The 27,496-nt window shown below is 39.8% G+C and overlaps 1 protein-coding gene across 4 annotated transcripts; it reads left to right on the plus strand.

Moving 5' to 3' along the window:
- Nucleotides 1-1,365: 1,365 nt before the first annotated feature.
- DPY19L4 (dpy-19 like 4) lies at nucleotides 1,366-26,795 on the plus strand. Of its 4 annotated transcripts, XM_089517650.1 has the most exons (20): nucleotides 1,366-1,550; nucleotides 3,055-3,148; nucleotides 4,035-4,142; nucleotides 6,741-6,865; nucleotides 7,927-8,017; nucleotides 9,918-10,039; nucleotides 10,700-10,845; nucleotides 11,828-11,951; nucleotides 13,239-13,373; nucleotides 14,628-14,759; nucleotides 15,161-15,259; nucleotides 16,245-16,318; nucleotides 17,703-17,861; nucleotides 19,243-19,362; nucleotides 20,078-20,198; nucleotides 20,591-20,647; nucleotides 21,252-21,334; nucleotides 23,404-23,536; nucleotides 24,671-24,829; nucleotides 24,953-26,795. In XM_089517650.1, exons 4-20 carry the CDS (start codon nucleotides 6,803-6,805, stop codon nucleotides 25,115-25,117), a joined length of 1,983 nt encoding a protein of 660 aa, XP_089373776.1. In that variant the 5' UTR covers nucleotides 1,366-1,550; nucleotides 3,055-3,148; nucleotides 4,035-4,142; nucleotides 6,741-6,802; the 3' UTR covers nucleotides 25,118-26,795. The 4 variants fall into 4 exon arrangements, with proteins under 4 accessions (XP_089373776.1, XP_089373775.1, XP_089373773.1 ...); XM_089517649.1 differs by lacking the exon at nucleotides 3,055-3,148; XM_089517647.1 differs by lacking the exons at nucleotides 1,366-1,550; nucleotides 3,055-3,148 and having other exon boundaries at nucleotides 4,025-4,142.
- Nucleotides 26,796-27,496: the final 701 nt, after the last annotated feature.

The following is a 27,496-nucleotide window of genomic DNA, read 5'->3' on the forward strand; positions in this document are numbered from 1 at the left end:
GGTGATTGTCTCTTGTTAAGTCTCTGTGTAAACCAATATACTTTCTTGATCAGTTTATTACTGGGAACCATGCTGGGGTAGCTGTGTTGGCCATTTAACAAATACAAACAAAAACCCATCAGTGATAGAATCATAGAGTTGGAAGAGACCACAAGGGCCATCCAGTCCCACCCCCTGCCATGCAGGAACTCTCACTCAAAGCATCCCTGACAGATGGACATCCAGCCTCTGTTTAAAGACCTCCAAGGAAGGAGACTCCAACACACTCTGGGGGAGTGTGTTCCACTGTTGAATAGCCCTTACTCTCAGGAAGTTCCTCCTAATATTGGCCAACTGAAATGCACAATATACTTTATTAACCAATTGAAACACACAGTAGTTTATTACTGGGTGAGTGTAGGTCACATACATTCTGATTGAATCTTTCATTCCCCCCCCCCTTTTTTTTTTGGGTTGGTCCTTGTCCATATAATAACTGTCCTTTTGCCTTTTGCCCTTTGCCAATATTTTGCTCTCATTCTGCCCTGCCTGTCCTGTCAGTTTTGTTTGTTGTTAACCACCCAGTTGATCTCAACTCATGGCGACCCTGTGCATGAGACATTTCCAAGACCTCCACTACTCTTCCCAGTTTCTGCACCCATGGCCTCCTTAATTGTCTCCATCCATCTAGCATGTGGTCTTCCTCCCTTTCTAATTCCTTCCACTTTTCCCAGCATTACTGTCTTTTCCAAGGAGTCGTGTCTTCTCATGATGTGGCACCATATGTGGGCGCACCACATGCGGCTTTCAGCTTAAGCTGAAGTCACACAGCAACACAACGAATAGCACACATGCCCATGGCACGTGTACCACACCACAAGCCTGAGCCCCACTGTATTCAATGGGTCTCAAGCATACATATTTTTTGTCTTAAGTGTTTTGCCTTACGTAAGGTAAGGGCCAACTGTACTGTGTTTGTAAGGCTGCAAGTTAAATTATTTAATAAAATATTTATTATTAAATTATTATTAATAATAAAATATTTATTATGAAATTTATAATAAAACATTTATTATGAAATTAATAAGATAATAAAATGTTTATTATTAATTTAATAATAATAATTATTATTATTATTATTCCCAGAATTCCCTAGCATTGAACCAAGGCAGTTAAAGGGGTCTGTAAGTGGATTAACTCTGCAGCCTGCTTTGGACCTCTGTCTAAAGGAGGCCATAATACTGTATACACACAGGTGCTGCTTTAAGGGCGGATGTTGGCTACACAGTACTGGCAACTTTGCCTCGGTGCGTCCGCAATTGGCGTCCGGCGTGCTCCCTCGTCTACCGCACAAACGGTTCCGCCTCAGGCTGAATGAAAGGAAGGGATGCTGCTGGATCGCTATAGGGGCGCCGGCTAACAGGAAGTGGGAGTCCGCCTCCCTCTCGCGTCCCTCGGAGTGGTGGCCTTGGACAGGCAGGGAAGGAGGAGCGAGGGACCCCGGAGCCCACCGCTTAGAGCCGGAGAAGGCAAAAGGCTTCAGGAAAGGCTTCAGGCTGCGATGGAGGAAGGTGAGCGCTTGAGAGGTGTGGTGTGCGCCTCCCTTTTCCTTCCGCCCGACCCACACAAACAAGAAGATTAAAGGGGAGGAGGAGGAGGAAGAGGAAGAGAGGGGCTGCACTTCTTTAACTGTTTTAAAATGGGAGTCATGATATATTATTCTATGATATGACAGCCCTGTTTAAGCATTTGAAGGGGTGCCATCATATTCAGGATGGAGCAAGCTTGTTTTCTGCTGCTCCAGAGAACAGGACCCAAAGCAATGGGTTCAAGCTGCAGGGAAAGAGATCCCCAGCTCAGCATTAGGAGGAAATGTGGGCATTGAGGGGCATTCAGAGGCTTCTGGGAATGGAGTCAGGGGCATGATAAAGATGGCACGAATTAATTAGAGTGTACAGAGGTCTTGCAGCACCTTCGAGGCTCAGTGAAAGAAAGACGTTGGCAGCAGGAGCCTTCCAAGACTTCAGGCTACTTCCTCAGATGCATTTAAGGGAATGTAATAATAATAATAATAATAATAATAATAATTTTTTTTATTTATATACCGCTATTCCAAAGATCATAGCGGTGAACAGCAAGTAAGCTAATTAGCAAGTAAGCTAATTTGCCCCCAACAGTCTGGGTACTCATTTTAGCGACCTCGGAAGGATGCAAGCCTGAGTCGAGCTTGGGCCCTTTTGCTGGTCTTGAACTCGCAACCTTGTGGTTTTGAGTTTGTGGCTGCAGTACAGGCATTTAACCACTGCGCCACCAGGGCTCCACTAAAAATGTACTAAAACACGTGACAGTACTTGCCCATAGGGAAATCATGGCTTGCCCACAGAGAATCATTGGGGAATACTTGCCCATCGGGAAACACAGGAGAATGTGAAGTCAAAGGTTTGTGGGCTTTCTGGGCTATGTGGCCATGTTCTGGGAGAGTTTATTCCTGACATTTTGCCAGCATTTTGGGTGTGATGACCCCTGCGATTTCCCCAAATGCTCCCCAAACTCGACTGCATAATTTGTGGCAAAATGTCAGGAATAAACTCTTCCAGAACACAGCCACAAAGCCCGAAAAACCCACAAAAAAACCATAGGAGAATACTTGTCCATAAAGGTAGAATTCAAGGATATAGCCATGTGGAATCAGTATGTAAAGAGATCTTGGAACAGCTTTGAGACTCACTGAAAGAAAGAAGTTGGCAGCATGAGCTTTCATAGACTTCAGTCTCCTTAAATGAGGGACGTACTGAAACAAACGACAATACTTGCCAATTCATTTCATTAATTGCATTGGAAAAGTGCAGGCAAAGAATGAGTACTGGTCTGCCATTTCACCCCTGGTCTTATAAAGCATTGACTCTCAACGCTTCCCATCTTTACTACTCCACCCACTTTGCCCTCCCTGGAAAAAAAGCTAAGCCAAGAAGAAAGAAGTGAGGGTTTAGATACCAAGTAGCTTCATGAAAGGTCTGATGGCCTCAACTTTGCCTGCTTGGACAAATTTATTATACACCCTTCTGTCCGTTTCAGAATCTGCTGGAAGAAAACATAGAAGTTACTTTTAAGTATGACATTTTCTCACCATTTTGGGGCTTGTTGCACAGCCTTGTGTGATTGAAATCAGGTTTGTTTAGTTTTGTGCATGTTTACACCTTCAGCGTAATGTTATTTTAGGTATCCTAAGCATCTTGATAGACCAGCTCAGAATCCATAATGTCACTCCTGGGTTCACAGCGGGGTGAGCAGCATATCAATCTGTATCGCTCTGTAGATCTTTGGGCGATTGCATCCCACAAGACACTTTGTTGACTGGAATAAAGTATCCCCATGTTCAAAAAGCAACTAGACTGGCAGCTGAGTCTTTCCTCAGTCCTAGTGACTTGAGAGCATCGTCTATCACACCTGTGAGGGTAGCAGGCTATCTTACAGGTACACAACAGTCCTGTATCATACTTCTGCTTCCTATCATTTGCCATCTGAGTTGACAGCTTGACCTAACACAGAAGAATGTAGCTGAATGGCAAGGATTTCTGATGCCCAGTTATGTAACGGTAGCAGTGACATTATATTGAATGTACATAAGCAACCACCATAAGATTAATGCCACTGCATTAGGGTTTGCATGTTTCTTTGCATTGTGGGATGCATCCGCACTGCAGAATTAATGCAGTTTGACACTGCCTTAATTGCCATGGTTCAATGCTATGAATTTCTGGGATTTGTAGTTTTTCAGATATTTAGCCTTCTCTGTCAAAGTGCTTTGGTGCCGCAACAAACTATAAATCCCAGGATTCCATAGCATTGAGCCATGGCAGTTGAAGCAGTGTCAAACTGCATTATTTCTGCAGCGTAGATGAGGCTTGAGTAGAAATGAATAGCATTGCAACTTCAAACACTAATCTGCTTATCTGTGAAGCTGTATATGCCTACTCCAAAATAAATCATTTTGAGTTCTGTAGTGAGTTTGCAAAGGGTTGTAGTTTAAGACTAACATTTGGATATGTTGTCAGGAGCTGTGGATCTGAGGCAAAGAAAGACTCCAAACTGTACAAATGTTGAAGAGAGAGAGCCCCAAAAAGACAATGAGGGAAGCAAAAAATCAAAAAGATCTCCACGATGTGAGTTGTATCAATTTTTTCTCTTCTAATGCGTCACTTCTGCCATAGTAAAATTGCAGATATATGTGATATTTGAGAGTATCACAAATTTACTTTCAAATTCTTCTGTTTAGACTGTGTTAAAGTTCTTGCACTGGAGAAAACATATAGCTGCAGCATGCTATTTATTAGCTTGATCATGTAAGTATGTCCACTAAATTGGCTTGTAGATGTATGCCTTCAAGATATTTCTGACTTATGCTGACCCTATGGAAAACCTATCATTGAGTTTTCCTGGCAAGATTTATTCAGAGGGGGTTTACCATTGCCTTCTTCTGAGGCTGAGAGAATGTGACTTGCCCTCAGTGACCCAGAGCCAGAGGGGGACTATGGTCTTCATAGTCCTAGTCCAACATTAATACCACCATACCAGGCTGGTTCTTGACTTTAAGTGACTTCTGTTATTGCTGTGTGCTTCCAAGTCATTTTTGTCTTCTGAAAACCGTAAGGCTCACAGGGTTTTCTTTGGAATTTTTTTCAGAGAGGTTTATCTTTGCCATCCTCTGAGGATGAGAGAGTGTGACTTGCTCAAAGTCGCCCAGTGGGTTGTCATGGCCAAGCAGAGATTCGAACCATGCTTTACAAAATCATAGTCTAATGCTAGCTTCATCATTATTTTACTAGCTTGCTAAGAGGCTAGAATCCTACATGCCGAAGCTACTAGCAGAGGAAATTTCCTCTTCTATGGGAAACATGGGAATATATTGCAAAAACCAAGATTGTGCTAGTGTTTGCAGTGGAATGCTCTTCCAACTGCAGTATTTCATCCAACTTGAAATCTGACTCTAGAAGGTTTCCCAGGTTTCCAGAACCAGTTTTGAGGTGCACAGGAGCTGCATTTGAGAGCTGAAGTTGCCCCTTTGGGATTCCACTGTCCCGTCTGTGGAAGTTCACTGTTGGATTCTGCCCACAATCTGCTGCACTTTTAGGCAATTAAAAAAGAGAAGATTTATTTCCACTATGAAGGCTGGTAGAGGAGGGGTGTGTTCCCCTCTTCCTCTTTGATGACCCCATTTGCTCACCTACAAAAAATTCTTGATCACCCATGGTGAACAGATGAGTAATTTAAATGCAAAGCTTGGCTGCTGGACTAGAGTACATGCTTTTTTGTTGTTTTGTTGTTAAATATCCAGTGGATTATGTGAACAATAACAACAAAAAGCCAAATGTTGCTGCAGATAAATGTTCTCTGATGTTACTGCATTGCTTGCTTCTCTACAGCAGTCTTGCAGAGGCACTGTGTATGTGAGAAACATAAAAGGGCTTGAGCCCAATGCTATTGCTATACTTTCCCCAAAGCACTCTGGGAATTCTCCCAGGGTCCCTTGGTTAGAAGCCAAAATAGTTAAACATCTTGAAACTAGCTTAAATTGTGCTCTAATGGGATGTGTTTTGTATGAAACAAGTCCCTGCCACTTTCCTTTTCCCCCTTTTAATAGAAAACAGCCCCTGGACATTTTCTTTGTTTGGTTGTTTTACTAGAGAGTTAGAGAAGGAGGGAAAGACATTTTAAACTATTTTCTTGCTCCAAATTCACTCCTCCTCTTTCAACAGCTTTTTCCCTTGCAAAGTTCCAGATACATAATTCTGCATGTGAACACTAGTTAGAACTCAAGAGAAAGAAAAACAGCTCATGGGTAAATTTATGAGCACAAACATGGCTGAAACAACTGAGCCAACTCCCCCATCTAGCAGTTATAACCTCGCATGGCTGCTTTTTATTTTGAAAACAGAAACAAACCCTTAACTTGTTAGGGCTTTATTACACAAATTTGCATGCAAAATATGTAGTTGTGCCTTCTAGTATTTGTTTAGTTTAGGAGGCGGAAAGAACCTCATTCCCATTCAAGTGAGTGACCTCAGGCATGAGTTAAAGAACCAAATTCACCATTAAAAATCAAAAAGCAAAAAAATTCTATGCTGGTTGTGACAGTTATGCACCAAACTGTCTAGCAGTTTTCATTAAACATAGATATTTAAAGAAAGGCAGCTATAAGTATAACAGGAAGTTCAGGCATGTAAAATATTAGCAAACTCTAATCTTTAATTTTGTAGTAAGTTATTAATGGGAATTATGCCTTTACAGATGTTTTTTTCTTTGTGCCTTTGTTTATTTGATCCTAATGCTATTGACATATCAGCCTCTAATTGCATTTTGCTGCTGGAAACATCAGATCAGTTTGGCCAGCCCTACCATTATTTAGTGTGTGAGATGATCCCCTCAAGTGGCAAGGGCTGAAGGTGTCAATGGTGTCAGTCCCTCCATTGTTCTTTCTGTACTCAGACTAGCCTGAAGGTTAGAGGACACAATCTTTTTACTGGTATTGAAGTAAGATTGAACCTTGAATTCAGGCAGTTTTTTCTGTGTGGAATATGTGCCATCACATCTGTCACCTCAGACAAATGTACATCTAAGGCTGGTTTCATTGACTAGGTTACCAGAACTACCTAGTGACAGGAGCATTGCGTTAGAAAAACTATTGGTATGCCCTTGAATTTGTGCTCAAAATTAACAACTTCCAATGGGCTTTACATGATGTTTGTTACATTTATTTACAGATGTCCTAATCCCACGTTTTGCAAAGCTTTTATTCGGCTGTCTTGCAGCAGTTATAAGTGGAATGATGTATGCCATGTACCTCTCAACATACCATGAGCGCAAATTCTGGTTCTCTGGCAGACCGGTAAGATAGAAATATTTTTAAAGCAATGCAAAAGAAATCCAACTAGTTGCTTTTATACTAAAATAAGCAAACTTGGCTGCTCCTGTAATGCTTGTTATTTTATTATCTACATTTATGTTCTGCCTTTATTCAAGGAATGATACGTTTTGTTTTCCATCCCCCCATTTTATCCTAACATTACCCCTGTGAAATAGGTCTGGCTGAGAGAAAGTCAGTGACCCATCATCACCCAGTAAGTTTCACAGCTCAGCATAGAGTTGATCCTGCATTTCCCAAATCCCAGTATAACACAGTTGCACACACTATACTGCGCTGGCTGTTTGTTTCTTATAGCAGCCAATGTGTCCCAGGATATGGCCTGAAGGGACATGAAATCATACTCTTGTTAAGGCTGAGCAGATCAGGATCAGATGATAGACACTCACCAACGTATTCTAGGAATCCTAACTATGTTGTTTAAGGAAAGGGAAAATTTACTTATTATGTGAATGTACTGTAATAAATGTATTCTGAGATCTTATATCACAGATGTAGTTATGAATCTGTAACTACATTTTTTCTCCTGACCCGTTCCCCAATCCTACCTTAACAGCCAGCAGCTGCATCAAGTGACAGAGGTCTGTTTTGCTGGCAGTTGGGGAGCAGGAGGATAGCGTTTCTATGGCTGCTGCCACACTGCTGAAATAAAGCAGTCTGACACCACTTTAACTTCCATGACTCAATGCTATGGAACTCTTGCATTTGAAGTTTTTTGAGATATTCAGCCTTCCCTGTCAGAGAGCTCCGATTCTCCCACCAAACTACAAATCCCAGAATTCCATAGCATTGAGCCATGGAAGTTAAAATGGTGTCAAACTACTTTATTTCTGCAGTATGGCAGCAGAGACTACAGGAAGGAGCATGTAACAATAACAATAGTAAGCCATGTTGATCCAGGTCTTTTCCATGGTTGGAAATTATTTTCTCCATTATTCTTTTAAATAAATATGGCTGGCCCAAAAGAATGGCAGCTGGTTTTTTATTCCAGCAAACATCATTTTGTTCTGTTTTCTTTCTTCTAGGAGCTCGAGCGGGAAGTCACATTTCAGGGTGATAGTGCTATTTATTATTCATTTTACAAAGAATTGTTAAAAGCACCTTCCTTTAAAAGAGGTAAGGCAAATAGTCCAAAGCCTAGAAAAGTTTCCTTTTTGAACTACATGTCCCAGAGTCTCCCATCCAGCACAGTCACTGGCTGTGCTAGTGGTGGGGTTCTGGGAGATCGAAAAGTAGATTTCCAATGCACACAGTCAATAGTAACTGAGATGAAATCAAATAAGGTACAAGTACTTGGTAGATTCCTAATTCACTAATTTTCTCAGAACTGCAGAAAAAGTGGACAAACATCCAAACTACATAGAACTTTTGAGCAGACAAAATAGAGGAAATAAGCTGAGGAAAAGTTCAATGAAGTTTCCACATCTTCTTACCAACACCATCTGCATTGTGAATGTTTTCACCTACCTGTGTTATCCCTTGCTCACTGTTTGTGACTATTTCTAATCTTACTAGGCCAGTGGTATTTTTTAAAAAAGCTTAGCTTAGGCAAAGGAGAGGTATGGACATGAACAGTTCCTGAATGGGAGTTTACTAGGAATTTGACATGAATCACTGTGAGCTTTCTCAAAAGAGCAATATAAATGTAGCTTTTTTAAAAAGTCAATTGGGGAAGTTAGGTATTTTTTAAGTCCCTTTGAAATCAGTGAGATGTAACAATATAATGAAACATCCGGTGGCACTGTTTATTTAGATTGTACCACTGCACATAGTCTGCATTCACACATCACAATAAGCCACGGGTTGGTGCTTAAATCTGAATTGCATGGAATGGGACCAAGTAAGCTAGGGATGTGGCATGTTTGCAGAGTCAGATAATGTGACAAGCCAGAATTTATAAAACAACATAAAACTAGGGTTTAGATTGTGGTTGATTGGTAACAAACATGTAAACACTCATCAAAAGCCAAATTTCAGTAACTGAGACTGTCATTGTCGTGACATGCAGACATAGTCATAGGGGCCCATTCCGCACGGGCCTATAGTACGCGCACCGTGCTTACTAGGGTTAGAAAGGGGCATCACTTCCTAATGCCCCTAACCCTAATACGCGCAGAGCACGCACAAAATGGTGGCGCCCATTCCACACGGGCGCTGCCATCTTGCCGTAGCAGATGCGTTGCATCCGCACATCGCGTGGCGCAAATGACACCGCGAGTGCACCATTGGTGCCTCGCGACGTCAAAAGTGCGCCGCAACAAGAAGCGCCATTTTGGGGCTTGTTTTTCCAGTGTGAAGGAGCCGTGCGGTTTGGATGCTGAGGCTCCTCTGCGCTGCAAATGACGGCAGCGGCAGACTGCCCGTTTTGGGTGATCTGTAACGTGCCATAATATAATAGGCCCTGCTGATGAGTTGTAAGATGCTAGATTTCAGAATAGCCATAGTAAAGGATACTGGGGATCTTTGGATTTTCTTCCACAAATGAAGCAATAGATTATCAGAGTCAACATATGAGTGCAGGTTTGGTAGGAAAACAAGTATTGGAGAGTTGCTATTTGTGTCACATGTTTTCCAGAAAAGTGAGTGTAGGTCCATTGCAATAAATCAGTCCATAATTGTTTTTTATGTTCTTCATAAACATAAACAGAGCTTGGAAATGTTGCTTTTTTGAACTCTGAATTTTTCTCCAGTCTGTTTGACCAGTGGCCTTGTTGACTTAGAGATTCTGGGAGATGTAGTGTCCCCCCTCCCCCCCCAAAAAAAGATTCCAGAGTATTCCAAGCTTTGCCATGAATATAACAAGATGGCACCTAGCAGGCTTTTTGTTTTTGTAGGGTATGATGTCACTGATTTTCTGAAAGCATTTTCGAAATCCTGATATGTGGAGATATTGTACAGCTTCAAAAGTAAAATTTGAAGGGTATTGTGGCTAAATATTTTAGAAACCTTTTGTTCAGTTGGTCATGAGACACTGCATAAATAATACCAGTTGTTCCTCTTTCCCCATCACTCACAGGCATTTACCAACTTACCCATGACAACAGCACTCTCTCAATGAAGACTATGAATGCTGTGCGACAGATGACTTTGTATCCAGAGTTGATTGCCAGCATCTTGTATCAAGCATCTGGCAGTGAAGTATAAATTATTCTCTTGTTTTTTATGTTCTGAGTGTTAAATGGAAGGGGCAACTGCTCCCTAATACAAAACTGGTTTGTAAACAGTATTACTTCAGAGCATTAATACTGTACCCAGAGGTTTGACAAATGTATGACCAACCAAGGTTCTGTGCAATGATAATGCCTCTTGTATTCAGATACAAGTGCAACTCACTCTGTACTGTGGACTATGTGAATTGGTCCCCTTTATGGCAACAGAGAGAAAAATATGAAACAAGCAGATCTTAAAATAGAGGCAACTGGATGAGGAACCTTTTGGCTCTCCAGATGTTTGAAACTAGCACTTCCACAGTCTCAGCACTGGCCATGCTGGGTGAGGCCTCTGGGATCTGAAGGCCAAAACACTAAAAGAGCTAATGATTCTGCATTCCTCCTAAAAGAACTGCATCTACCAAGATAGCTGGCTTGAGTTTTCAGTTGTTTTGGTGGTGGTGGTGGGTTTGTTTTTAAAAAATGCAATTAAGTCAACTGTTCAGTTGTAATAATGCTGCCTTCACTATTTATGGAGAAAGTGGGGTAGTGAAGAGTCGTGAATTTCAAATGGCGCTAATTGCAATTCGGCTACTTACAAACCTTTTACCATCATTATAACACATTTTTAAAAAACTTTCATTTTCAGGAAGTTATAGAACCAGTATATTTTTACATTGGCATAGTCTTTGGACTTCAGGGGATCTATGTGACTGCATTGTTTGTAACCAGCTGGCTTATGAGTGGGACTTGGCTTTCTGGTATGTTGACAGTTGCCTGGTTCATTATAAACAGGTAAAGCAAATCTTTAAAAAAAATTTTTTACATACTTTATAGTGGATTCCTAACCCCCATATTCTCTGCTGCAGCGGGTTTTTGGGATGATGAGACCGTGCACATTTATGCTTAAATTCCAGTTGCACCTTTGGAAGGTTTTGTCAGTGTAGATCTGGTAGTGGTAGTGTTCTTATTAGTAGGCATTAAAGCAGGGTGATGTAACTCTGAATCTTCAACTACACCAGCTAATCCCTGCCTGCATTATTGGTGGCTGTGGTGAGTTGAAAAAACTGCCTCCCCTCCTCTGGGTGGTGTGAAATTGGAAACAGTAGATGAACTGCTACTTTTATCCCTGTCCCAGTTGCTCTGTTACTACTTACCTGAGCATGGCTTGGTCTGGTGCTTGTAGAGAATCAAGGGCATTGTAGTTGGACAATACCAGATTCAGGGTGTTCAGGTTCAAATTCAAGCAACTATGTTCCTATTATTTTCCTTTATGAAGATGTTATTTCTGTGGTCTGTTTGTGGATAACCTCCAGGACAGCTGTACATTTGGGTGGCTGGAATTACTGGAACAGGAAATAGATAGTGTGAATTAGGATTAGAGCTGAGACCTACCATATTGGGGTGTGTTTTTTTGTTACATCTGTATGGTAGGTTTTTTATAGGCTGCCGAAAATTGGAAAAAAGTGAAAAGTTCTATAGACTGAACATTGTAGGACATTCCTTTTGCAGTGCAAGTGGCACAACAGAAATGGAAATATTAGTTTTGGAGAATGTGGACCTTGCTTCCAGTGGAATTTATTTCTAGTCATAAGGAGTTTAGGATTAGATAGCCAAGCTTGCTATGAATTCCAAGAAAGGTTCCAGTCATTTAAAACTTTGATACTTGTACATAGCTCATGTTAAGAGTAATTGTTCATATAATGTATAACAGAAAATTCTTGTTTTGAAAGCCGTAATCTTCATTATCCTTTTTTGTTTTTCTGTACCTTTTTAGGGCTGACACAACAAGGATAGACTACTCAGTCCCTTTAAGGGAAAATTGGGCCCTGCCATATTTTGCTTGCCAAGTTGCAGCTTTAACAGGTTATTTAAAGAACAACTTAAATTCTTCTGCTGAGGTAAGGTGAAAATAGGAATGTAATGGTATAAATAGGCTATGTGGAGATGTGACAAGTTAGTGCATTAAACCATGAACAGAGAATGAACCTGGTTGTCCCTCTTCTACTTCCCCTTCCTTACCTGGCTTTGAGGAAGACACTGTGGTTTGTAAACATCAAACGAGGAAACTGTATTATCTGTATTTTAGTGGTATTTATAAACCAGGATCAAGGTTTGATAATAAATTGTAATGCTTAAACCACATTTTCCTTGCCAATAAAGTTTCTGCCATTTGCAGGAATCCTGTCTTCATCTTTGAACCACTGTGAGATCTTGCACTCTCTTTCCACTTTGTCACACGACTTTATTACAGCTTCATTTGGATGCTTGTACTATATGTGCTAAGAGTTGAGCAAGCACTAGCAGAACAACAAAAGCTCTTGTATGTTTCCTGCTACTGTAACATTAGAATCATAGAATCGTAGAGTTGGAAGAGACCACAAGGGCCATCCAGTCCAACCCCCTGCCATGCAGGAACTCTGCATTAGTCACTGTCCCTTCCCTTGGATTAAAAGATCTGCATTAATGTGCATACCACATTTGTATATACAGCATGGCATTTTATTTATTTGGGTTTCAGTGGGGTGCTGACTTAAAACAATGCCAGGAGCTCTTGGATTTAGGGGGTAGCTTACTTGGAATTCCAGACTTACTGATGGTATTGGGAGCTGCATTTAGCAACTTGGATTTGTGCATGTATAGACCTCTCTTGTATAACCCTTTGGATTTGAGTACCTGGTTTCTTGTCCGTGTTGTACTGTGCCTATAGTTTTCTTCTTGCCCCCTTCTCTTCTTATTCTGGGAAAACATATTTAGAAGTCTACATGTACTTGTTTTTGTTTCAGTATGATGTGTTCTTCCAATTGAATTTGGTTTTGTGATACTCAGTATGTTTCTCATTTGCAATTTTCTTCAAGTGTCTGTCCTTTTTTAAAACTAGTAATAATAATATAACAACAAAAATGCCTGGTTAAAATGAACTAAGTAAAACTATCATTAAGACTGCAGTGCTCTACATGCTTAACAAAACACTGATTGCAATACAAGTTCCTAAAATTGTGCTGTAAATGTTTTCCCTTCTTGGTATATTAAGGCCTTATTCTTCTTGATACTCAGAGCCCAAGAGTTTTATCATAATAAAAATGAATTCAGAGTCACTCCAAAGTTTATGTTTAAAGATAAAATAGCATTAGAAAATTAAAGCAATTGTTTCTTTCTCCCTTATATTTTCTTCCCTTCCCCACCAGAGGTTTTGCTACCTGTTGGTCAGTGCTTCAACATACACTTTTATGATGATGTGGGAATACAGTCACTATCTCCTGTTTGTCCAAGCTATTTCTCTCTTCTTGCTAGATCTCCTAGGTCTTACGCAGTCTGAGAAGGTATTTTGATATTTGAAATATATTACCAGTAGTTGAATACTAATTAAATCAAGTTTTTTTTCTTGTTTCCTGAAAGCTTCATCTGATGGTTTTGGTTTGGGTACAGAATATTTAGGTAGTATAGCTTGAGTTAGTGTGAGGTGATGCTCTCAGTATTGAATTAGGACTCTATGAGACCTGGGCTTAGTTGCCTGGTTAGCAGTGGAAACCCACTGGATCTCTTCTGAATCAACCTTACAAAGAAACCTTATGAAAGGGTTGCCATAAGTTGGAGTTTACTTGAAGATTCATAATGTCAACAACAGCAAATGCAATTGCAGAAATAATAAAGCCACCAAATCAAGACACTCACCTGTGGCAAGATATTTTTTGAAATAGATAGATATAGCTATATAGCAAGAATGAGATACAGAGAAGAAATAAGATTAGGAAAAGAAGAGGATTGGTAAAGTATAATGAACTGTGTGCAAAGGGATCTTGTAGCACCTTTGAGACTGAGAGAAAGAGGTTGGTAGTATAAACTTTCGTAGACTAAGGGCCTCAACAGACCGGCATAAAGAGCTAGCCATGGGGTAAAGTGGGGGCATGGCCTCCACATGCCATCCAGACATTGGGAGGTGTTACGCTGCAGCTTTGGCACAGCGCTTACACGCGCTGTGCCGAAAACGTAGTGATAAGCCACCGTGGCTGGGGTGGCCTTTCCATGATGCAAAAAGGCCAGATCAGGCCGATCCAACAAGAAAAAGGGCGGTGTCCCACCACCCCTTAGGGGCTGTCTGTACAGCCCCTAAGTCTGTATGATCAGATGCATGGAGTGAAGTGCCTAGGGACCAGCATACCTGTCTGTCTCTAGACACTTCATTCCATGCATCTGATCAAGTAGGATTAGTCCATGGAAAGCTTTGCAGTTAGTTTAAAGGTGCTACAAGATCCCTTTGCATACTGGTCCAGACTAACATGGCTCTATATTTGAATTCTTCTATAGCCAGCTACAGTGGCTCTACTATAATGAATCTACTGTTAGATATAGAGAAGCAACATCAGAATTTTTTGTTGTTGTTTTGTTGTACTTTCCCCCCTCCTTCATTGTTTTGTTTTGGCTGAAATGTGATGTTTATTGTTTGTTATATTAGCTTAAAATGAAATAAAAAGAATTTTTAAAAACAGCAAATTTAATGAGAGAGGATAAATGATTTTTGCAGCTATGTTGCTTAAAATTTGAAGCATTAATTTTATTATTTCTACCCTCTGCAGGTACATGAAGTTTATAAAATTTACCTGTTTTCCCTTTTCCTGGGATACATGTTACAGTTTGAAAACCCAGCTTTATTAGTATCTCCACTGCTAAGTCTGGTTGCAGCTGCACTGCTGGCAAAATATCTTCAGGTAAAAACAGTCAGATCATTTGGTAGTACTGCATGTTTTCTGTATTGCTGTTTCTCTGGAAAACAGGTGTGCTGTAATCAGGTCTTGTGCAGCCCCTGAAAACGATTTTTGAAGCCCTTGGTATCCCTTCCCGTTGGCTGAAAGACTGTGCTGTCAATAACTGGAGGTGGTGGCAGCACAGTAAAATGAACAGTCCTTCCCTTCCAGAAGGGCAAGAAACACTCTGCCCTGTCCATTTGCTAGGTTATGTGGTACTGAAGGGCATTCTGGTGCCCTCCTTCTGGAGAACTGTATTTCTTCATCACACCTTTTGATAGATTCTGGCGGTCCAGTATGAGCCCTCCCACTCCTGGAAGTTGCCTGGCCATGCCATAAAAATTAATAGATCTTCTTCATTGCAGATGAATACAAAAAAGGGGACACTTCTATCAAGAATGCTGAAACTTGTTTACTTTTATTTGGTATTCACAGTGACGGTGACTTTGAACCTGGTAGTGAAGGTAAATCTCATTTAAATAAACATATTTAATCATGTACAGTAATGCAGTTGTTCTGCATTATTTGCAGTTCCTAAACTCTCATCATTGCTAGCAACATTTTCTACAGGACTGAGGAAAAGATTTGAATCAGAAGCAGAGAGGGAGGGAGGAAAAACTAAAAGAAGTAGAGGCACACATTTAAAGTTTGATTTTGTTTTGTTTTGCTATAGCTCATAATAGAGCAATAATAGATTATAATAAAATCAAAGGTGGAATCTTTTGCTCTTCAGGTCCCAAGAATCCCTCAGCTATGGCCCTTGACTGAAGGATTCTGGGAGCTGAAGTCCAAAAAATAACTTTTCCATAAATATTATTGACAGCAGTTATGATCACAGATACATTTTTCATCTTGGTGGACTGTTTGAGATTTCCATTTTGTTGGATTTTATTTTAATGGACCTTTTATTACCAGTTGTTATTACCATACCACTTTGGTAGTTTTCAACACACTTTTTATAGCTAAAGGTATATCTTCCTCTGAAATCAGAAGAAGATTTGATAACCTTTTGTGCAGGGATCGAAGGAAGCTTTGCCCTCCCAGATGTTCTTGTGCTGCAACTCCCAGCAATCTCATCCAGCATGGCCAGTAGTTGGAGGACAGGAAATTTTGTAGTCCAGTAAGATTTGGAAGACTATAAGATTCCCATCCCTGCAGTACAGGAACCCCTAAATGGTAGCACTGTTAGATAACTGATATCCTCTTGAGAAAATGTACAGAGCTTGGGAAATTGATTTTGGGAGCTACAACTTCCAGAATCCTCAACCAGCATGGTGACTGAAAGTTGATCTGAAAGAAAGTTCAGAAAGTTGTAGTCCCAAAAAGTTAATTTTCCCAGGTTCTGAAAATGAGATGTGATTACTGAAGTACACATGCAGGATGCAGATTTGATTTCATACAATTTCACTGAGATAGTTACCTGACAATTTTGTTTTCATTTTTTTCCAGACATTTATTTCCCATAAAGAACATGAACGTTTAATGAAAGTTCTTGAAGTAAAATTGGGTTTAAACACAACTAAGTAAGTTTGAAAGGATGACTTTGCAAAATGCAAGTAGTTGTAATGATCATTACAGGAGCACACTGGTTCTGCTTGAGAATCTTACCTAGTGACAGCTGTCTTATGCAGACTTTGTATACTGGGACTGAGAAAAAATTTATCACGACTTGAGCAGTGTCTTTGTAAGAGGTGAGTCTTTGTATAGAGCTAGTCTATGGGCTTTGATTCTGCAAAAACATGGAAAAGTTGCAGAATGATTTAATAGAAGCCCTATTTCTTAAGAAACTGTTCTTTTCGAAAAACGTCTCTAGTTCTTTACTAAATTACTAAAAGCCAGAAGAACTTCTGACTAATGATGCTAAGACTTTAGTGCCTTTAACCATGATGATCAGGAACAAAATAAAGTTATGCCAAATACCAGATGATAAATTGTGTAAAATTGTTTAATTTGTATTGTTTGAGCAATTTGCACGATCCACCATTTTTGGTGGCAGATTTGTTAAAATGGTGTACAGTATTTTAAAAGCTGAATCCACATATTTCTGCTTATAAAACAGGACTGGGGGAAAATGAGGTGTGATTAAACTCAAGGGAAAGGTCAAGACAAGGCTGGAGGACTTGGACCTCCAGATGTTACTGTACTCAAATTCCTGTCAATCCCAGATAGCCTGGCTGATAGTGAGAGTTGTAGATACATCTGGATTGACACCAAGTTCCTCATTCCCCGGCTAAGAGATGGGTAAGGCCAGTAGACTGAGGAGTTAAAAATGAGGGACATGATCTAAGGAAAGGAGAAGTTTGCGAGTGAAGCAGATGAAGAAAAGCCTGAGAAGAAATAGAATGGGAGATTATGTGAGAAAGCCACCAGGCTAATCGTGCCTAGACTCTCAGTTGACATTGAAGAGAAGTCCAGCAGAAGGCTTTATTTCCTAGGCTGGGTGTTCCAGTGGAGGCCCTCTAACATGGGAAATGACCAGAGCCGTGAAAAATTACTTTTTTGGACTATAATTCCCAGAATAACCCCACAGAGGGACTAACCAGACCACTGAGAAGGTGCTTTCACCTGTCTTGACTGATGGGCTTGAGATGGTGGTGGGACTGAAATCACCCTCCACTGAAGATCTTAAAACTCTTGCTGGCTTATATAAGGAGATATGTCCTTTAGCCTAGAACCTTTTGGCTGAAAATTCTAAGTACTTCTTCTTAAACGACAGGATTCCATAGGATGCTGCCATGGTATGGTAGTTAACATGGAATCATTGCCCTCCAGTTGTGTAGTGTGAAAGGCCCTGTGTGTGTGTGTGCGAGAGAGAGAGAGAGAGAGAGAGAGAGAATGATAAGGGGGAGGTGTTCTGACCAGCTGAGTTCATGGTTATCCTGTTTGTTTTCTTTTGGGTGTTCATAGGAACTTCACAGTAAATTGGTTCCTCTGCCAAGAATCCCTTCAGACGCCATCCCAAGATTTTTTCCTGCGGCTCACTCAATCTTCCCTCTTGCCTTTCTACATTTTAGTGCTAATTATTTGCCTGGTCTCTCTTGGTCAAGTCATCTTTAAGAGAATTAGGTAAGTTGACTTCTATCCATTCTAAGGCTTTTGTTCTCCCACTGGTCTGGGTGAGGAATATGTGTCTCTCCAGATGCTTTAGGTCTGAAGCTCCCATTAGCCCTAGCTAGCATAAACAATGGTGAAGGATAGTGAGAGCTGCAATCCAGCAAAAGGCTGTACACTCCCTATGCCTGCATTCTATGTCAGTTTCTGGATATAATTGATCAGCCTTCACTGGTAAACACCAGTTGCAGTGCAAGGGATTTCTAGGCTGGAAAAACTATTTGTGTGGTGGTGTAAACACACAATGTCACTTCACCTTCCAGATGATGTGAGTGAATGACATGAATGTGAGTTCATATGAATGCCCAGTGAGTTTTACCTGCCCACTTCCAAAATGATATGGAAGGATTGTGTAAACCAGGGGTGGAAAAACTGTGGCCCGTGGCCATATATAGCTCCACAGCAGTCAACATTGTTGTTTTTAAATTAAATTTTCTCTAAGTGAAATGGGGGAGTGTTTCTGCCATGCTCTTTTGCCTCTGGGTTATTGTAGTCCCAGGAGAGGCCATTTCCCTTTTTTTACTAAAATGGCCAAGAGGATTCAAAAAGGCGGAACAAATGCCTGCTGCCGCCACCCCCATGCTCTAGAAGGAGTCTGACGGCATTTTAAGGATTTTTTTCTCTCTCTGAGGGATATGGTGGTGGGTACAGCTCTCCAACGTTTCTTTGGGGGCTAAGGTGACCTGTGACAAGCCATTCACATTTGGTGTAAATTCTGCTATAGCATTTATTTATTTATAGGGTGAAGAAATAAGTAATTACACATAACTAATTTCTTGAAATTACTGTAATTATCTTTCCCCAAAGCAATGTATAACTATGTTACATTATGCATTATAACTTAGTGAGTGGTAATTCACCCTTTTCTCTATGTAACATCAAAAGCTTAATTTTACAGTTGGGGGGGCTGTATTAAATTATGGTGGAGGACTGTTACATGGTTCAAGCATTCTTTTGTTGCTGTCCCTTGTGCTCTGTGGTGGATGTTGATGGAATAACAAAAGTACATAGCGTCAGGGTGTATTTTATAGTTCAGGCCAGTGGCTTTTAGCACTGAGATTTTAAAATAGTAACTGCTCTAGTTATTTTGTTTAATGGGAAAGTTTAAGTTACATTTACTAGTTGCAGTGATGGCAATAACTAAAGACTTGCCTGTAGTTGCAGTGGTGAGATCTTGAAATTAACTAATTTTAAAAAGCAGCTTTCTAAGCTTAGTGTTCCTTATTTTGTTGTAACATTAATGTTCAGCTCCAACATCTGTCCAGGCTCTGTCAGGCAGATTCTGTGAACTAGAGAAGTAACCCCTGCACTCTTTTTTCCCCTCCAAATGTCAAAGTGGCAAGCCTGTAAGTGAAACGACTGCACTTGGGGGTGGGAGGATTGGAGAAAGACCAGAAGTAGCATACCATGTCCTTCACACCATTTCCCTAGGCTTGCTGGCCATGATGATGGAAGGGTGAGTTTGCAAGATGATTTATTTATTTATTTATTTATTTATTTATTTACTTACTTACTTACTTATTTATTTATGGTATTAATACCCTGCCCTTCAGCCCTAAATGTACATGTTTGTTTTCCATGAAAATAGCAAGGCATTGCTCTGGAGTTTCTAAAAGATGCTTAAAGAACATAATGTGGAGTTTTCTATTCTTTCTGGGAGTGGGAGTAGTTACTGTATATACTGTTATCATTTGAGGGCAGGATTTTCAGACACACTTCCTTGGTCCAAAATTTGCAGCTAAAATCGCAGGAATAAATCTGTTTGGTCACTAGATGGTCCTGTGTGGAAGTGGCTTTTAGAGGAAATGCTGGTGGTGGTTTCATAACTTGTCTTATAGTGCTATCAGATTTATATAAATGGCTTTATACAGAAGCTTGGGTGGTGGTGAGGTGGGATGTGCCTCATCTATGGGAAATATGTTTGCAGTGGCTCCTGTTTTACATTATAAATGTGCAACAGGATATAACTGCTCTAAAGTGCAGAAGTATTTTGCTGAAGGCGGAAGAAAATCTATTGATTTCTTTTGTTATTTGGTGTATTTTGGGTTACAGAATTCAATCAAAGACAGTTACTGAGAGGTAACTGTAGGACTGGGTTGCTTTTGTAATCCTCTCTATAATAGCATCTACGGTGTCTGATCTGTTTTTGAATTTGTTGGGTGGTTTTCTAGATTGAAGTACGTATGGACTCCCTACGTTTGCATGATTGCAGCATTTGGAGTCTGCTCTCCAGAGCTCTGGATGACCCTTTTCAAGTGGCTCCGACTAAAGACAGTACACCCTATCTTTCTGGTGAGTTTTCTTCCCAGCTCCTCAGTGATGAGCCCATTGGAAAAACAGAAAAAGAAAATTGAGAACAAGTCAGACCAAGAGCTTAATCCCATAATTAGTCCAAAGTAGAATAGAACCATTGCATAACGATGGTTACCTGTGTGTCAACACACCATTCAACAATTGGTTGTGCCACCTGTGATATTCATAGAATCATAGAGTTGGAAGAGACCACAAGGGCCATCCAGTCCAACCCCCTGCCATGCAGGAAATCACAATCAATGAATAGTAGCCCTAAAAGTAATTTTCCTAGTTTTACCAAACTGTGTGCTGTAGCGATATGAAAGCATCCAAGTTTATACATGCCAGAACCAATGTGAAATTGATATTCTTCTATCCATTCAATATTCCAGGCTCTCATCCTGAGTATGGCAGTCCCAACAATCATTGGCTTCAGTTTGTGGAAAGAGGTAACGATATAATAGTACTACTAATGATGTTGAGGCTTATTGCCCTGTTCAAGTATTAGAAGATGAAATCCTAATTGTAAAGGGAGATAATAGATTATTGTGATAGTTCACAATATATTACATATTCCAGTCTTTTGGGGGCAGAATTTTCAGACACACTTCCTTGGCCCAAAATCTACAGCTAAAATTGTAATAATTAAACTGTTTGGCCACTAGGTAGCACTCTATGTCTAAAACACAGGTCTAGTCACTTCATGTAAAAAGCCTGATGGTGAGAAACTTTTTAAGACTGTCTGACTGTCTGGATTTGTCTATCTGTCTTTCTATCTATCTATCCTATCAATCAAGTGTCATACATTATTTATGAACTGGTAATAATTTTCCATTGCAGTGAAAGGAGTATATTTACTATTAAAATGAATTACAAGTATTAAATGGATTCTGCAATAAAAGGCATCCTGCTATGTGACAAGTTAGCAAAGGGAACAATTTATGGTGTGGTTTGCAGTAAAGCTGGAAGAGTGTCCCTAGTTTGCTTTCCTATATTATTTAAAGTTCTGTAATTTGTCTTCCCACAGTTCATAGCCTTGGTGCTTCCTTTTAGTTTTTTCCTAGGATAATGGCAGAACTTTCAGAACTGCAAGAATTTTATGATCCTGATACAGTAGGACTCATGACCTGGATCAAGTAAGTGATCCCATTCTCTACATTTTTTGTGTTTCCCCCCTGCTGGTGAACATTTTTTGGAAATTAAACTGTGATAAAATAGATTTTATTTAGTGTGAATCACCATACAAAGAGGGAAGTAGCTAGAGATTCCAAGAGACATCATCCAGCTTCCTGCCAGTGAAAGAATTCACTGCTAAAGCCCTCTTGAGAGATGGCTGTTGGTTTAAAAAATTATGTTTAAAAATCTCTGATGAAGGAAAGTCCATCACCTTCAGAGGTAGTTCATTCCACTGTCAAACAGCTTTTACCATCAAGAAGTTCTTGCTAATGCTTCATTGTAATCATCCTTTATTTTATTCGAATACATAGTTTCAAGACATATCAAGGGATGTAGGTATGGAAGGGTGGACAAAATTAGAGTATTTCCCTCCAAGAGGAATTCTGCCCTTCCAGTGAAATCTTCTTTCAGATTTCAAATTTATAGCATTGCAAAGTATGTAACATTGAAAATTGTTCATACTTAGAACTCCTTATATTTACTGTCTTTGCAATCTCTTGGTAACTTTGCCTGTCCCTTTTCTTTGGCTGTGTAGACTGCATTTCTAAATGCTCAGCTGAAGTAATGCAACAGTAGAAATTTGGGGAATGAAAGAGAGTTTTGTTGTGGTGGAAGGATTCTTATTTGGGAGTAACAGTGCCCTCATTTTGCCCCTCCCTCCACAACTGCACCCCTGGGTACTATCTCTGAAGCAGCAATAAACAAGCTTGCTCCATGTCCTACATGATAGCCCTCCAGCTAATTAAAGATGGCTATGATCTCAGTCTTCTTTTCTTCAGGCTAAATTTATCCAGCTCCCTCAATTGTTCCTCATAGGCCTTAGTTTGTAGCTCTGTGAACAGGAACTTCACATCTTCGTATTTGCTCATTTAACATGTGAGGAAAGCAACAATAGAGAGGGCTGGGGCTGGGGTGGATATTCTCCTTTTTTGTGTGTTGATCAGACTTGGTAAGTGGCATATAAATACAGCTATACTCAGTGCACTAAATTATATTCCACATGAGATTGTTTATGTGTTTGTCTGAACAAGCAATGTTGCTTGTGTTTCTAAAGGAAAGATGGGACATATAGAAACTTGCATGTCCTAACTCTGCATATCCTCATGTCCCTAGTTACATGATAGATTGGGGTTGACTGCTGTGACACTTGTGGTTTTTATTCCCTTCAAATTTAGTCAGCATAACCAGTGATTTGGGGTTATGGGAAATGTATTCCAAAAGCATTTGGAAGCAACACAGATGCCCATCTCTGACATAGATCTTCACACATTGGAAGAGGGCTCTCCTCATGGACATAATGTTTGGCCCATATGCAGACCTCTACACTCACAAGATCTGTGAGATATATGGCAGTGCTGAGAGTGGCAGCAGGGAACATTTGTGCATCTCTCCTACCATGTGGTTTAAGATTTCATTAAAGAAATTCCATAGCCTGAATGCTTTTCCCGTGTACTTACTTGCTGTACTTCAGATGACGGTGAAACTCAAATCAGGGCTTCCTCTTTTGATCATGTGGAGGAACATGGCCCTTTTGTGTGTCCTGTTTTCCAGAACCTGGAAAAGTTACTTTTTTTGTACTACAACCATCCAGATCAGCAAGATACGTAGTCACTGGCTGAGGGATTCTGGCAGTTGGTAATTTTGCTAATCTCTACTGTTGGCAAGGCTGCAAACATAATGACCAGTACTGGCAGCGACTGAAGCTGGAAGAATAAGGGAGCGACATGTTCCAGTCAAATGTTCCTTCTGAGAGCTGCATTTTGTACAAGGTTGAAATTTCCAAGTGTCAAAGGCAGCCTCACATAAAGCCCCTGACTAATTACCTCCCATCATGATGCTACTAAACACATGCATTCTTGTCTCTGAATACACTACCACCAGTAAAAGATGTAATTGATGCTCCAGTGAAAATATTATCCAGGTATGGCTGCTTCTTGAGCATGTGGGATCGAGAACAAATTGTTGATATAAATGTATGGAGTGCCTGAGAGAAGATACTGTTATTGAGCTTTTTGTTTCATTTTTGTAGAAGACAGGCTCCTATTGCTGCTGTGTTTGCTGGCAGTCCCCAACTAATGGGTGTGATCAAACTGTGTACTGGCTGGATGGTGACAAATCTGCCCCTATATAATGATGAGGACTTACAAAAGAGGAATGAAAATGTAAGTCTTCTCCATCTCTGTAAAGTGTTTCTAACATCTGGAGAAAAACATTTGCTGTGTTTATCTCAAGAGAATTGCTGCTCTTACTGACTTACACATAGGGAACTGAAGCTAAAATGCACTCAGATATTTTAAAACATGCTTCAGAGATACATATACTTTCAGATAGTCTGGAGGAAGCCAACTTTATTTATATTTCATTGACATTGGTAGAAATTGAAATCAGAACAATGTCTAGTGATAGTTCTTGCAAATGTGCTATGGCATGGAACAGCATTTCTGTGTCTGTTTTTTTAAAGCAGAGATAAGGAACCTTTGGCCCTCCAGATATGTTGAACTTCTTCTCCCAGAAGCCCTAGTCAACAGAATCAATGATAATTGATTGTAGAGTTGTAGTCTAAAAATACTAGGAACACCATTGTGCCTTTTAAGCTATCATATCTTGACCAAAGAGTTCTTAGGACTACTTAAATGCCATATTTCATTTCCTTCCACTCTTGGTGTGAATGGCCAAAGTGTTCTCCTCTTGATTAGCCCCTTTCTAGCTTCATCTCCAACTACCAAAGATGAGAATTTCCTGTCTGTCAGTGAGATGTGGACTGGGCCAACATTTGATTCAGCAGTCAAGTTAGGTAGTTATCTCTGCCCCTATTCTCACCTAGCTAGATGTAATAAATGTGAAATATATTGTTTATTCATTTGTCATACAGGAACTTGTCCATTGCATGTGTTCTCTGCCCAAAGTTTGTGCAAAGCTCCTGAGTTGTGGACATTGTGCCTCAGAGGATTTAGCATGCATTTCCAACCATTCTTACTCATTGTCAACTGAGTAGTAGAATTTTGGGGGTTTAGAACAGGCTTTGGTAATTTTGTGGCTCTCCAGATATTGTTGAACTGAACTCTCATCAGCCCTGCCCAACATAGGAAGTAGTTAGGAATGCTGGGAACTGCAGTTCAGCAACATCTGGGAGGCCACTCTGGTATTCACACTGATTTAGATACTTGTGTGTGTGGAATATATGCAAAATATTGTTTAAAAATCTTTGCATTAACCCTGCTGAATATTTTGCAAAGGACTGTAGTGTATTAATTGTATTATTTTAACTTTGGATTGCATATCTTTAAATATGGCAGATTTTTCAGATCTATTCCAAAAGATCTGCTGATGACATTTATAAGATACTCACATCATACAAAGCCACCTATCTGGTTATAGAGGACTCAATTTGCAATGAAGTGGGACCTGTGAGAGGATGCCGAGTCAAAGACTTATTGGACATTGCCAATGGCCATGTAAGTAGAATCATAGAATCTTAAGAGTTGGAAGGGGCTGCAAGGGTTTAGAGAGTGCAATATATATTTGGGGTACCTTCCCTGCCCCCAGGTTAAAATATTATTTTTCCTGCTTTCTTCCAGGTATATTATGAAGAAAGTGATGGCTATGGCTACTCAAAATATGGACGGTTTTGCCAGGAGATCAAAATGAACTATTCTCCCTATGTGAACTACTTCACTCGAGTGTACTGGAACAGGTCCTACTATGTATACAAAATTAACACTGTAATATCCTTTCAGTCCTGAGAAGTTATGGAGATGACATCTTTAAAGACTGCATTTTTGCAGTCGTAAATACAATGAGGTTATTTACAAACTATTCTTTTTTTATTGTATAAATATATTACCCAGAAGCGGACACACATGCACAAACATTATTGAATACATGCAAGAAACTCCTTACTTACCGCTACGCACTGGAAAATTGAAGACTGGCGTCAGAATGGCCAGGGAGAAGAATATGCTCCAGGAAGACGATAATGAAGATATAAGAGTCTTCCATGTTTCTAAATACCTCTTCACAGTATTTTTGGTTTAAATCATCTTGTTTTATAACATGCATTGATTCCCCCCCCCCCCCCCCCAATTCTGTTTTATAGCAATTACTGGCTTTAGTTAGATTTATTTACTTTAGAAAATACAAGAAGGTTAATATTTGAATTTATTAAGAATAACCCTCAAGCTATGCACATTTATTGATGGAGGAGGGATAATATGTTGCTTCTTTGGCTCTGGGCTCTCTCCAAGTTTGTGAACTGCATGGAAATTGAAAAAGCAGTGGATCTTCCTTGGGATCAGGAGGCTGCTGAAGATGAATAGGGTTAAGGAAGTTATCCCAGAGCTTGGAAAAGTAACATTTTGGATTGCAGGTCCCAGAATTCCCCAGCCAGATTGGCCATGCTCTCTGGGAGACTCTGTAGTCTCAAAAAGTAACTTTCATGCTTGGGTTATCCCTTGGCTGAGATTTAAACTTCTTAATTAAGGCTGCTGGCCATGTTCTTCCATCTAGTCAAGGCACTGCCAGAGCTGTCATTGATTTTTAATGGCAGACAACTGTATTCTGTAATTGGCCAATAAATAAATAGATTATATCCTAAAAAGTTAACACAGATAATAGGTTGTATGCCTTTGTTTTATGTATTGAAAAATAACTACTCCAAACAGGTGTTGATGTGCATATGGATGATTTTTTAAAAAAATGTGTCTCTTGTGTGTTAGGCAGACACCTTCATGTTCTTATAGAGATGTCCTAGTTGGATTTCAGTTCCTTGACAAGAAAAGCCCAGAATCATAAATACAAGGAAGCTTAGCATAATAATTTTGCAGAATTCAGCTATTTCACAGGACTATGTGCCTCCTTTAGCCTGACTAAGAAGTGCATAGTTTTTCCCCCTTAGTTATAGACAGACCTGAGAAAGTTTCTTGTTTTGGACCATGACTCCCAGAATCTCCCAGCCAGCTTGGCTAGTGGCTGATGGCTGTGAATTATTAAACTGTGAAGTGAACAATTAATCAACTGGTGACTGTACACTCCCTTTACACATGTCTTTTTAGAAAATGCTGAAAGGGAATAGCATTTACTTACTGTACATCTGAATCAGGCTTCTGTCTATGGCTATTTAAAATCTAGCAAAAAAGAAAAAAAAAGAATCTAGCCATTATTTACTGTTAAACCAGGATGGTTTCAGTGTTAATTTATGAACCGTGGCTTGTTTGAGCCTACCTAACCATATGTTGGTTACCTGCATGTCAAAAGGGAAAGAAAGTAAAAAACAAGTATATGACATCTGTACATAGCTTATTAAGCCAGGATTCTTGGCCATTTTATAACAATTACTATAAATTCCAGCTGTGCTGGAATTTAAAAGTCACAGATTGAAAACCAAGCTGATAACAGCTTTTAATTTTTTGTGTGAGGTTTTTCCCCCCTGGAATACATTTGTATGTTACATTTTTATGGTTGGTAGTTCTCATCTTTTGTTGTTTTTGGTAATCTGTTCTGTGTATTGCTTGTTTTTCTGCTATTTTATTTTTAGTTTTTTTAGTATGAGCTTGATCCATGTTTTTGGGAGAAAAATTGACTAGTTTTATTTAAGTGTAGTTGTGTAAACATTCCCTGAGTGTCTGTTGGGAGGTATTTTGTCTAAGACTTCAACTGAAATTCATTTGCTCGTTTTACTATTTAAAGTATAAACACTTATGAATAATGATGCAGTGTCAGAAAATGTACAAAGCATGCATATATTTCATACACTTCATGTGAGGCTATTTTTTCATAAGTTAATTTTACACCTGCCATATGCAAGTCAAAACAAATTGGGAGTAAAATTATGAAAATGAACTAATGCTTGCAAATATCTGATTAGAGGCTAAATGCAGAGTTGATCATGCTTAGATCAGACCCACTGAAATCAATCAGATGTAAATTAGTCATGGGTAATTTCCATAATGTATGAACAGAACATGAAATATAGTGAGCCCTTGGTATCTGCTGGGATTTGGCTGTAGCACCTGCAGCCGACACCAACATTTGTGGATACTTAAGAACCATTATATACACTGGCATAGTAAAATAGTGCCCTGTATTTAAAATGGCAAAGTCAAGGTTTGCTTTTGGGATTTTTA

The sequence above is a fragment of the Sceloporus occidentalis genome, unplaced genomic scaffold, assembly GCF_023333645.1.
Source record: "Sceloporus occidentalis isolate IW3139 unplaced genomic scaffold, rSceOcc1.0.p SCAF_3, whole genome shotgun sequence".
In the NCBI taxonomy this organism is placed as follows: domain Eukaryota; kingdom Metazoa; phylum Chordata; class Lepidosauria; order Squamata; family Phrynosomatidae; genus Sceloporus; species Sceloporus occidentalis.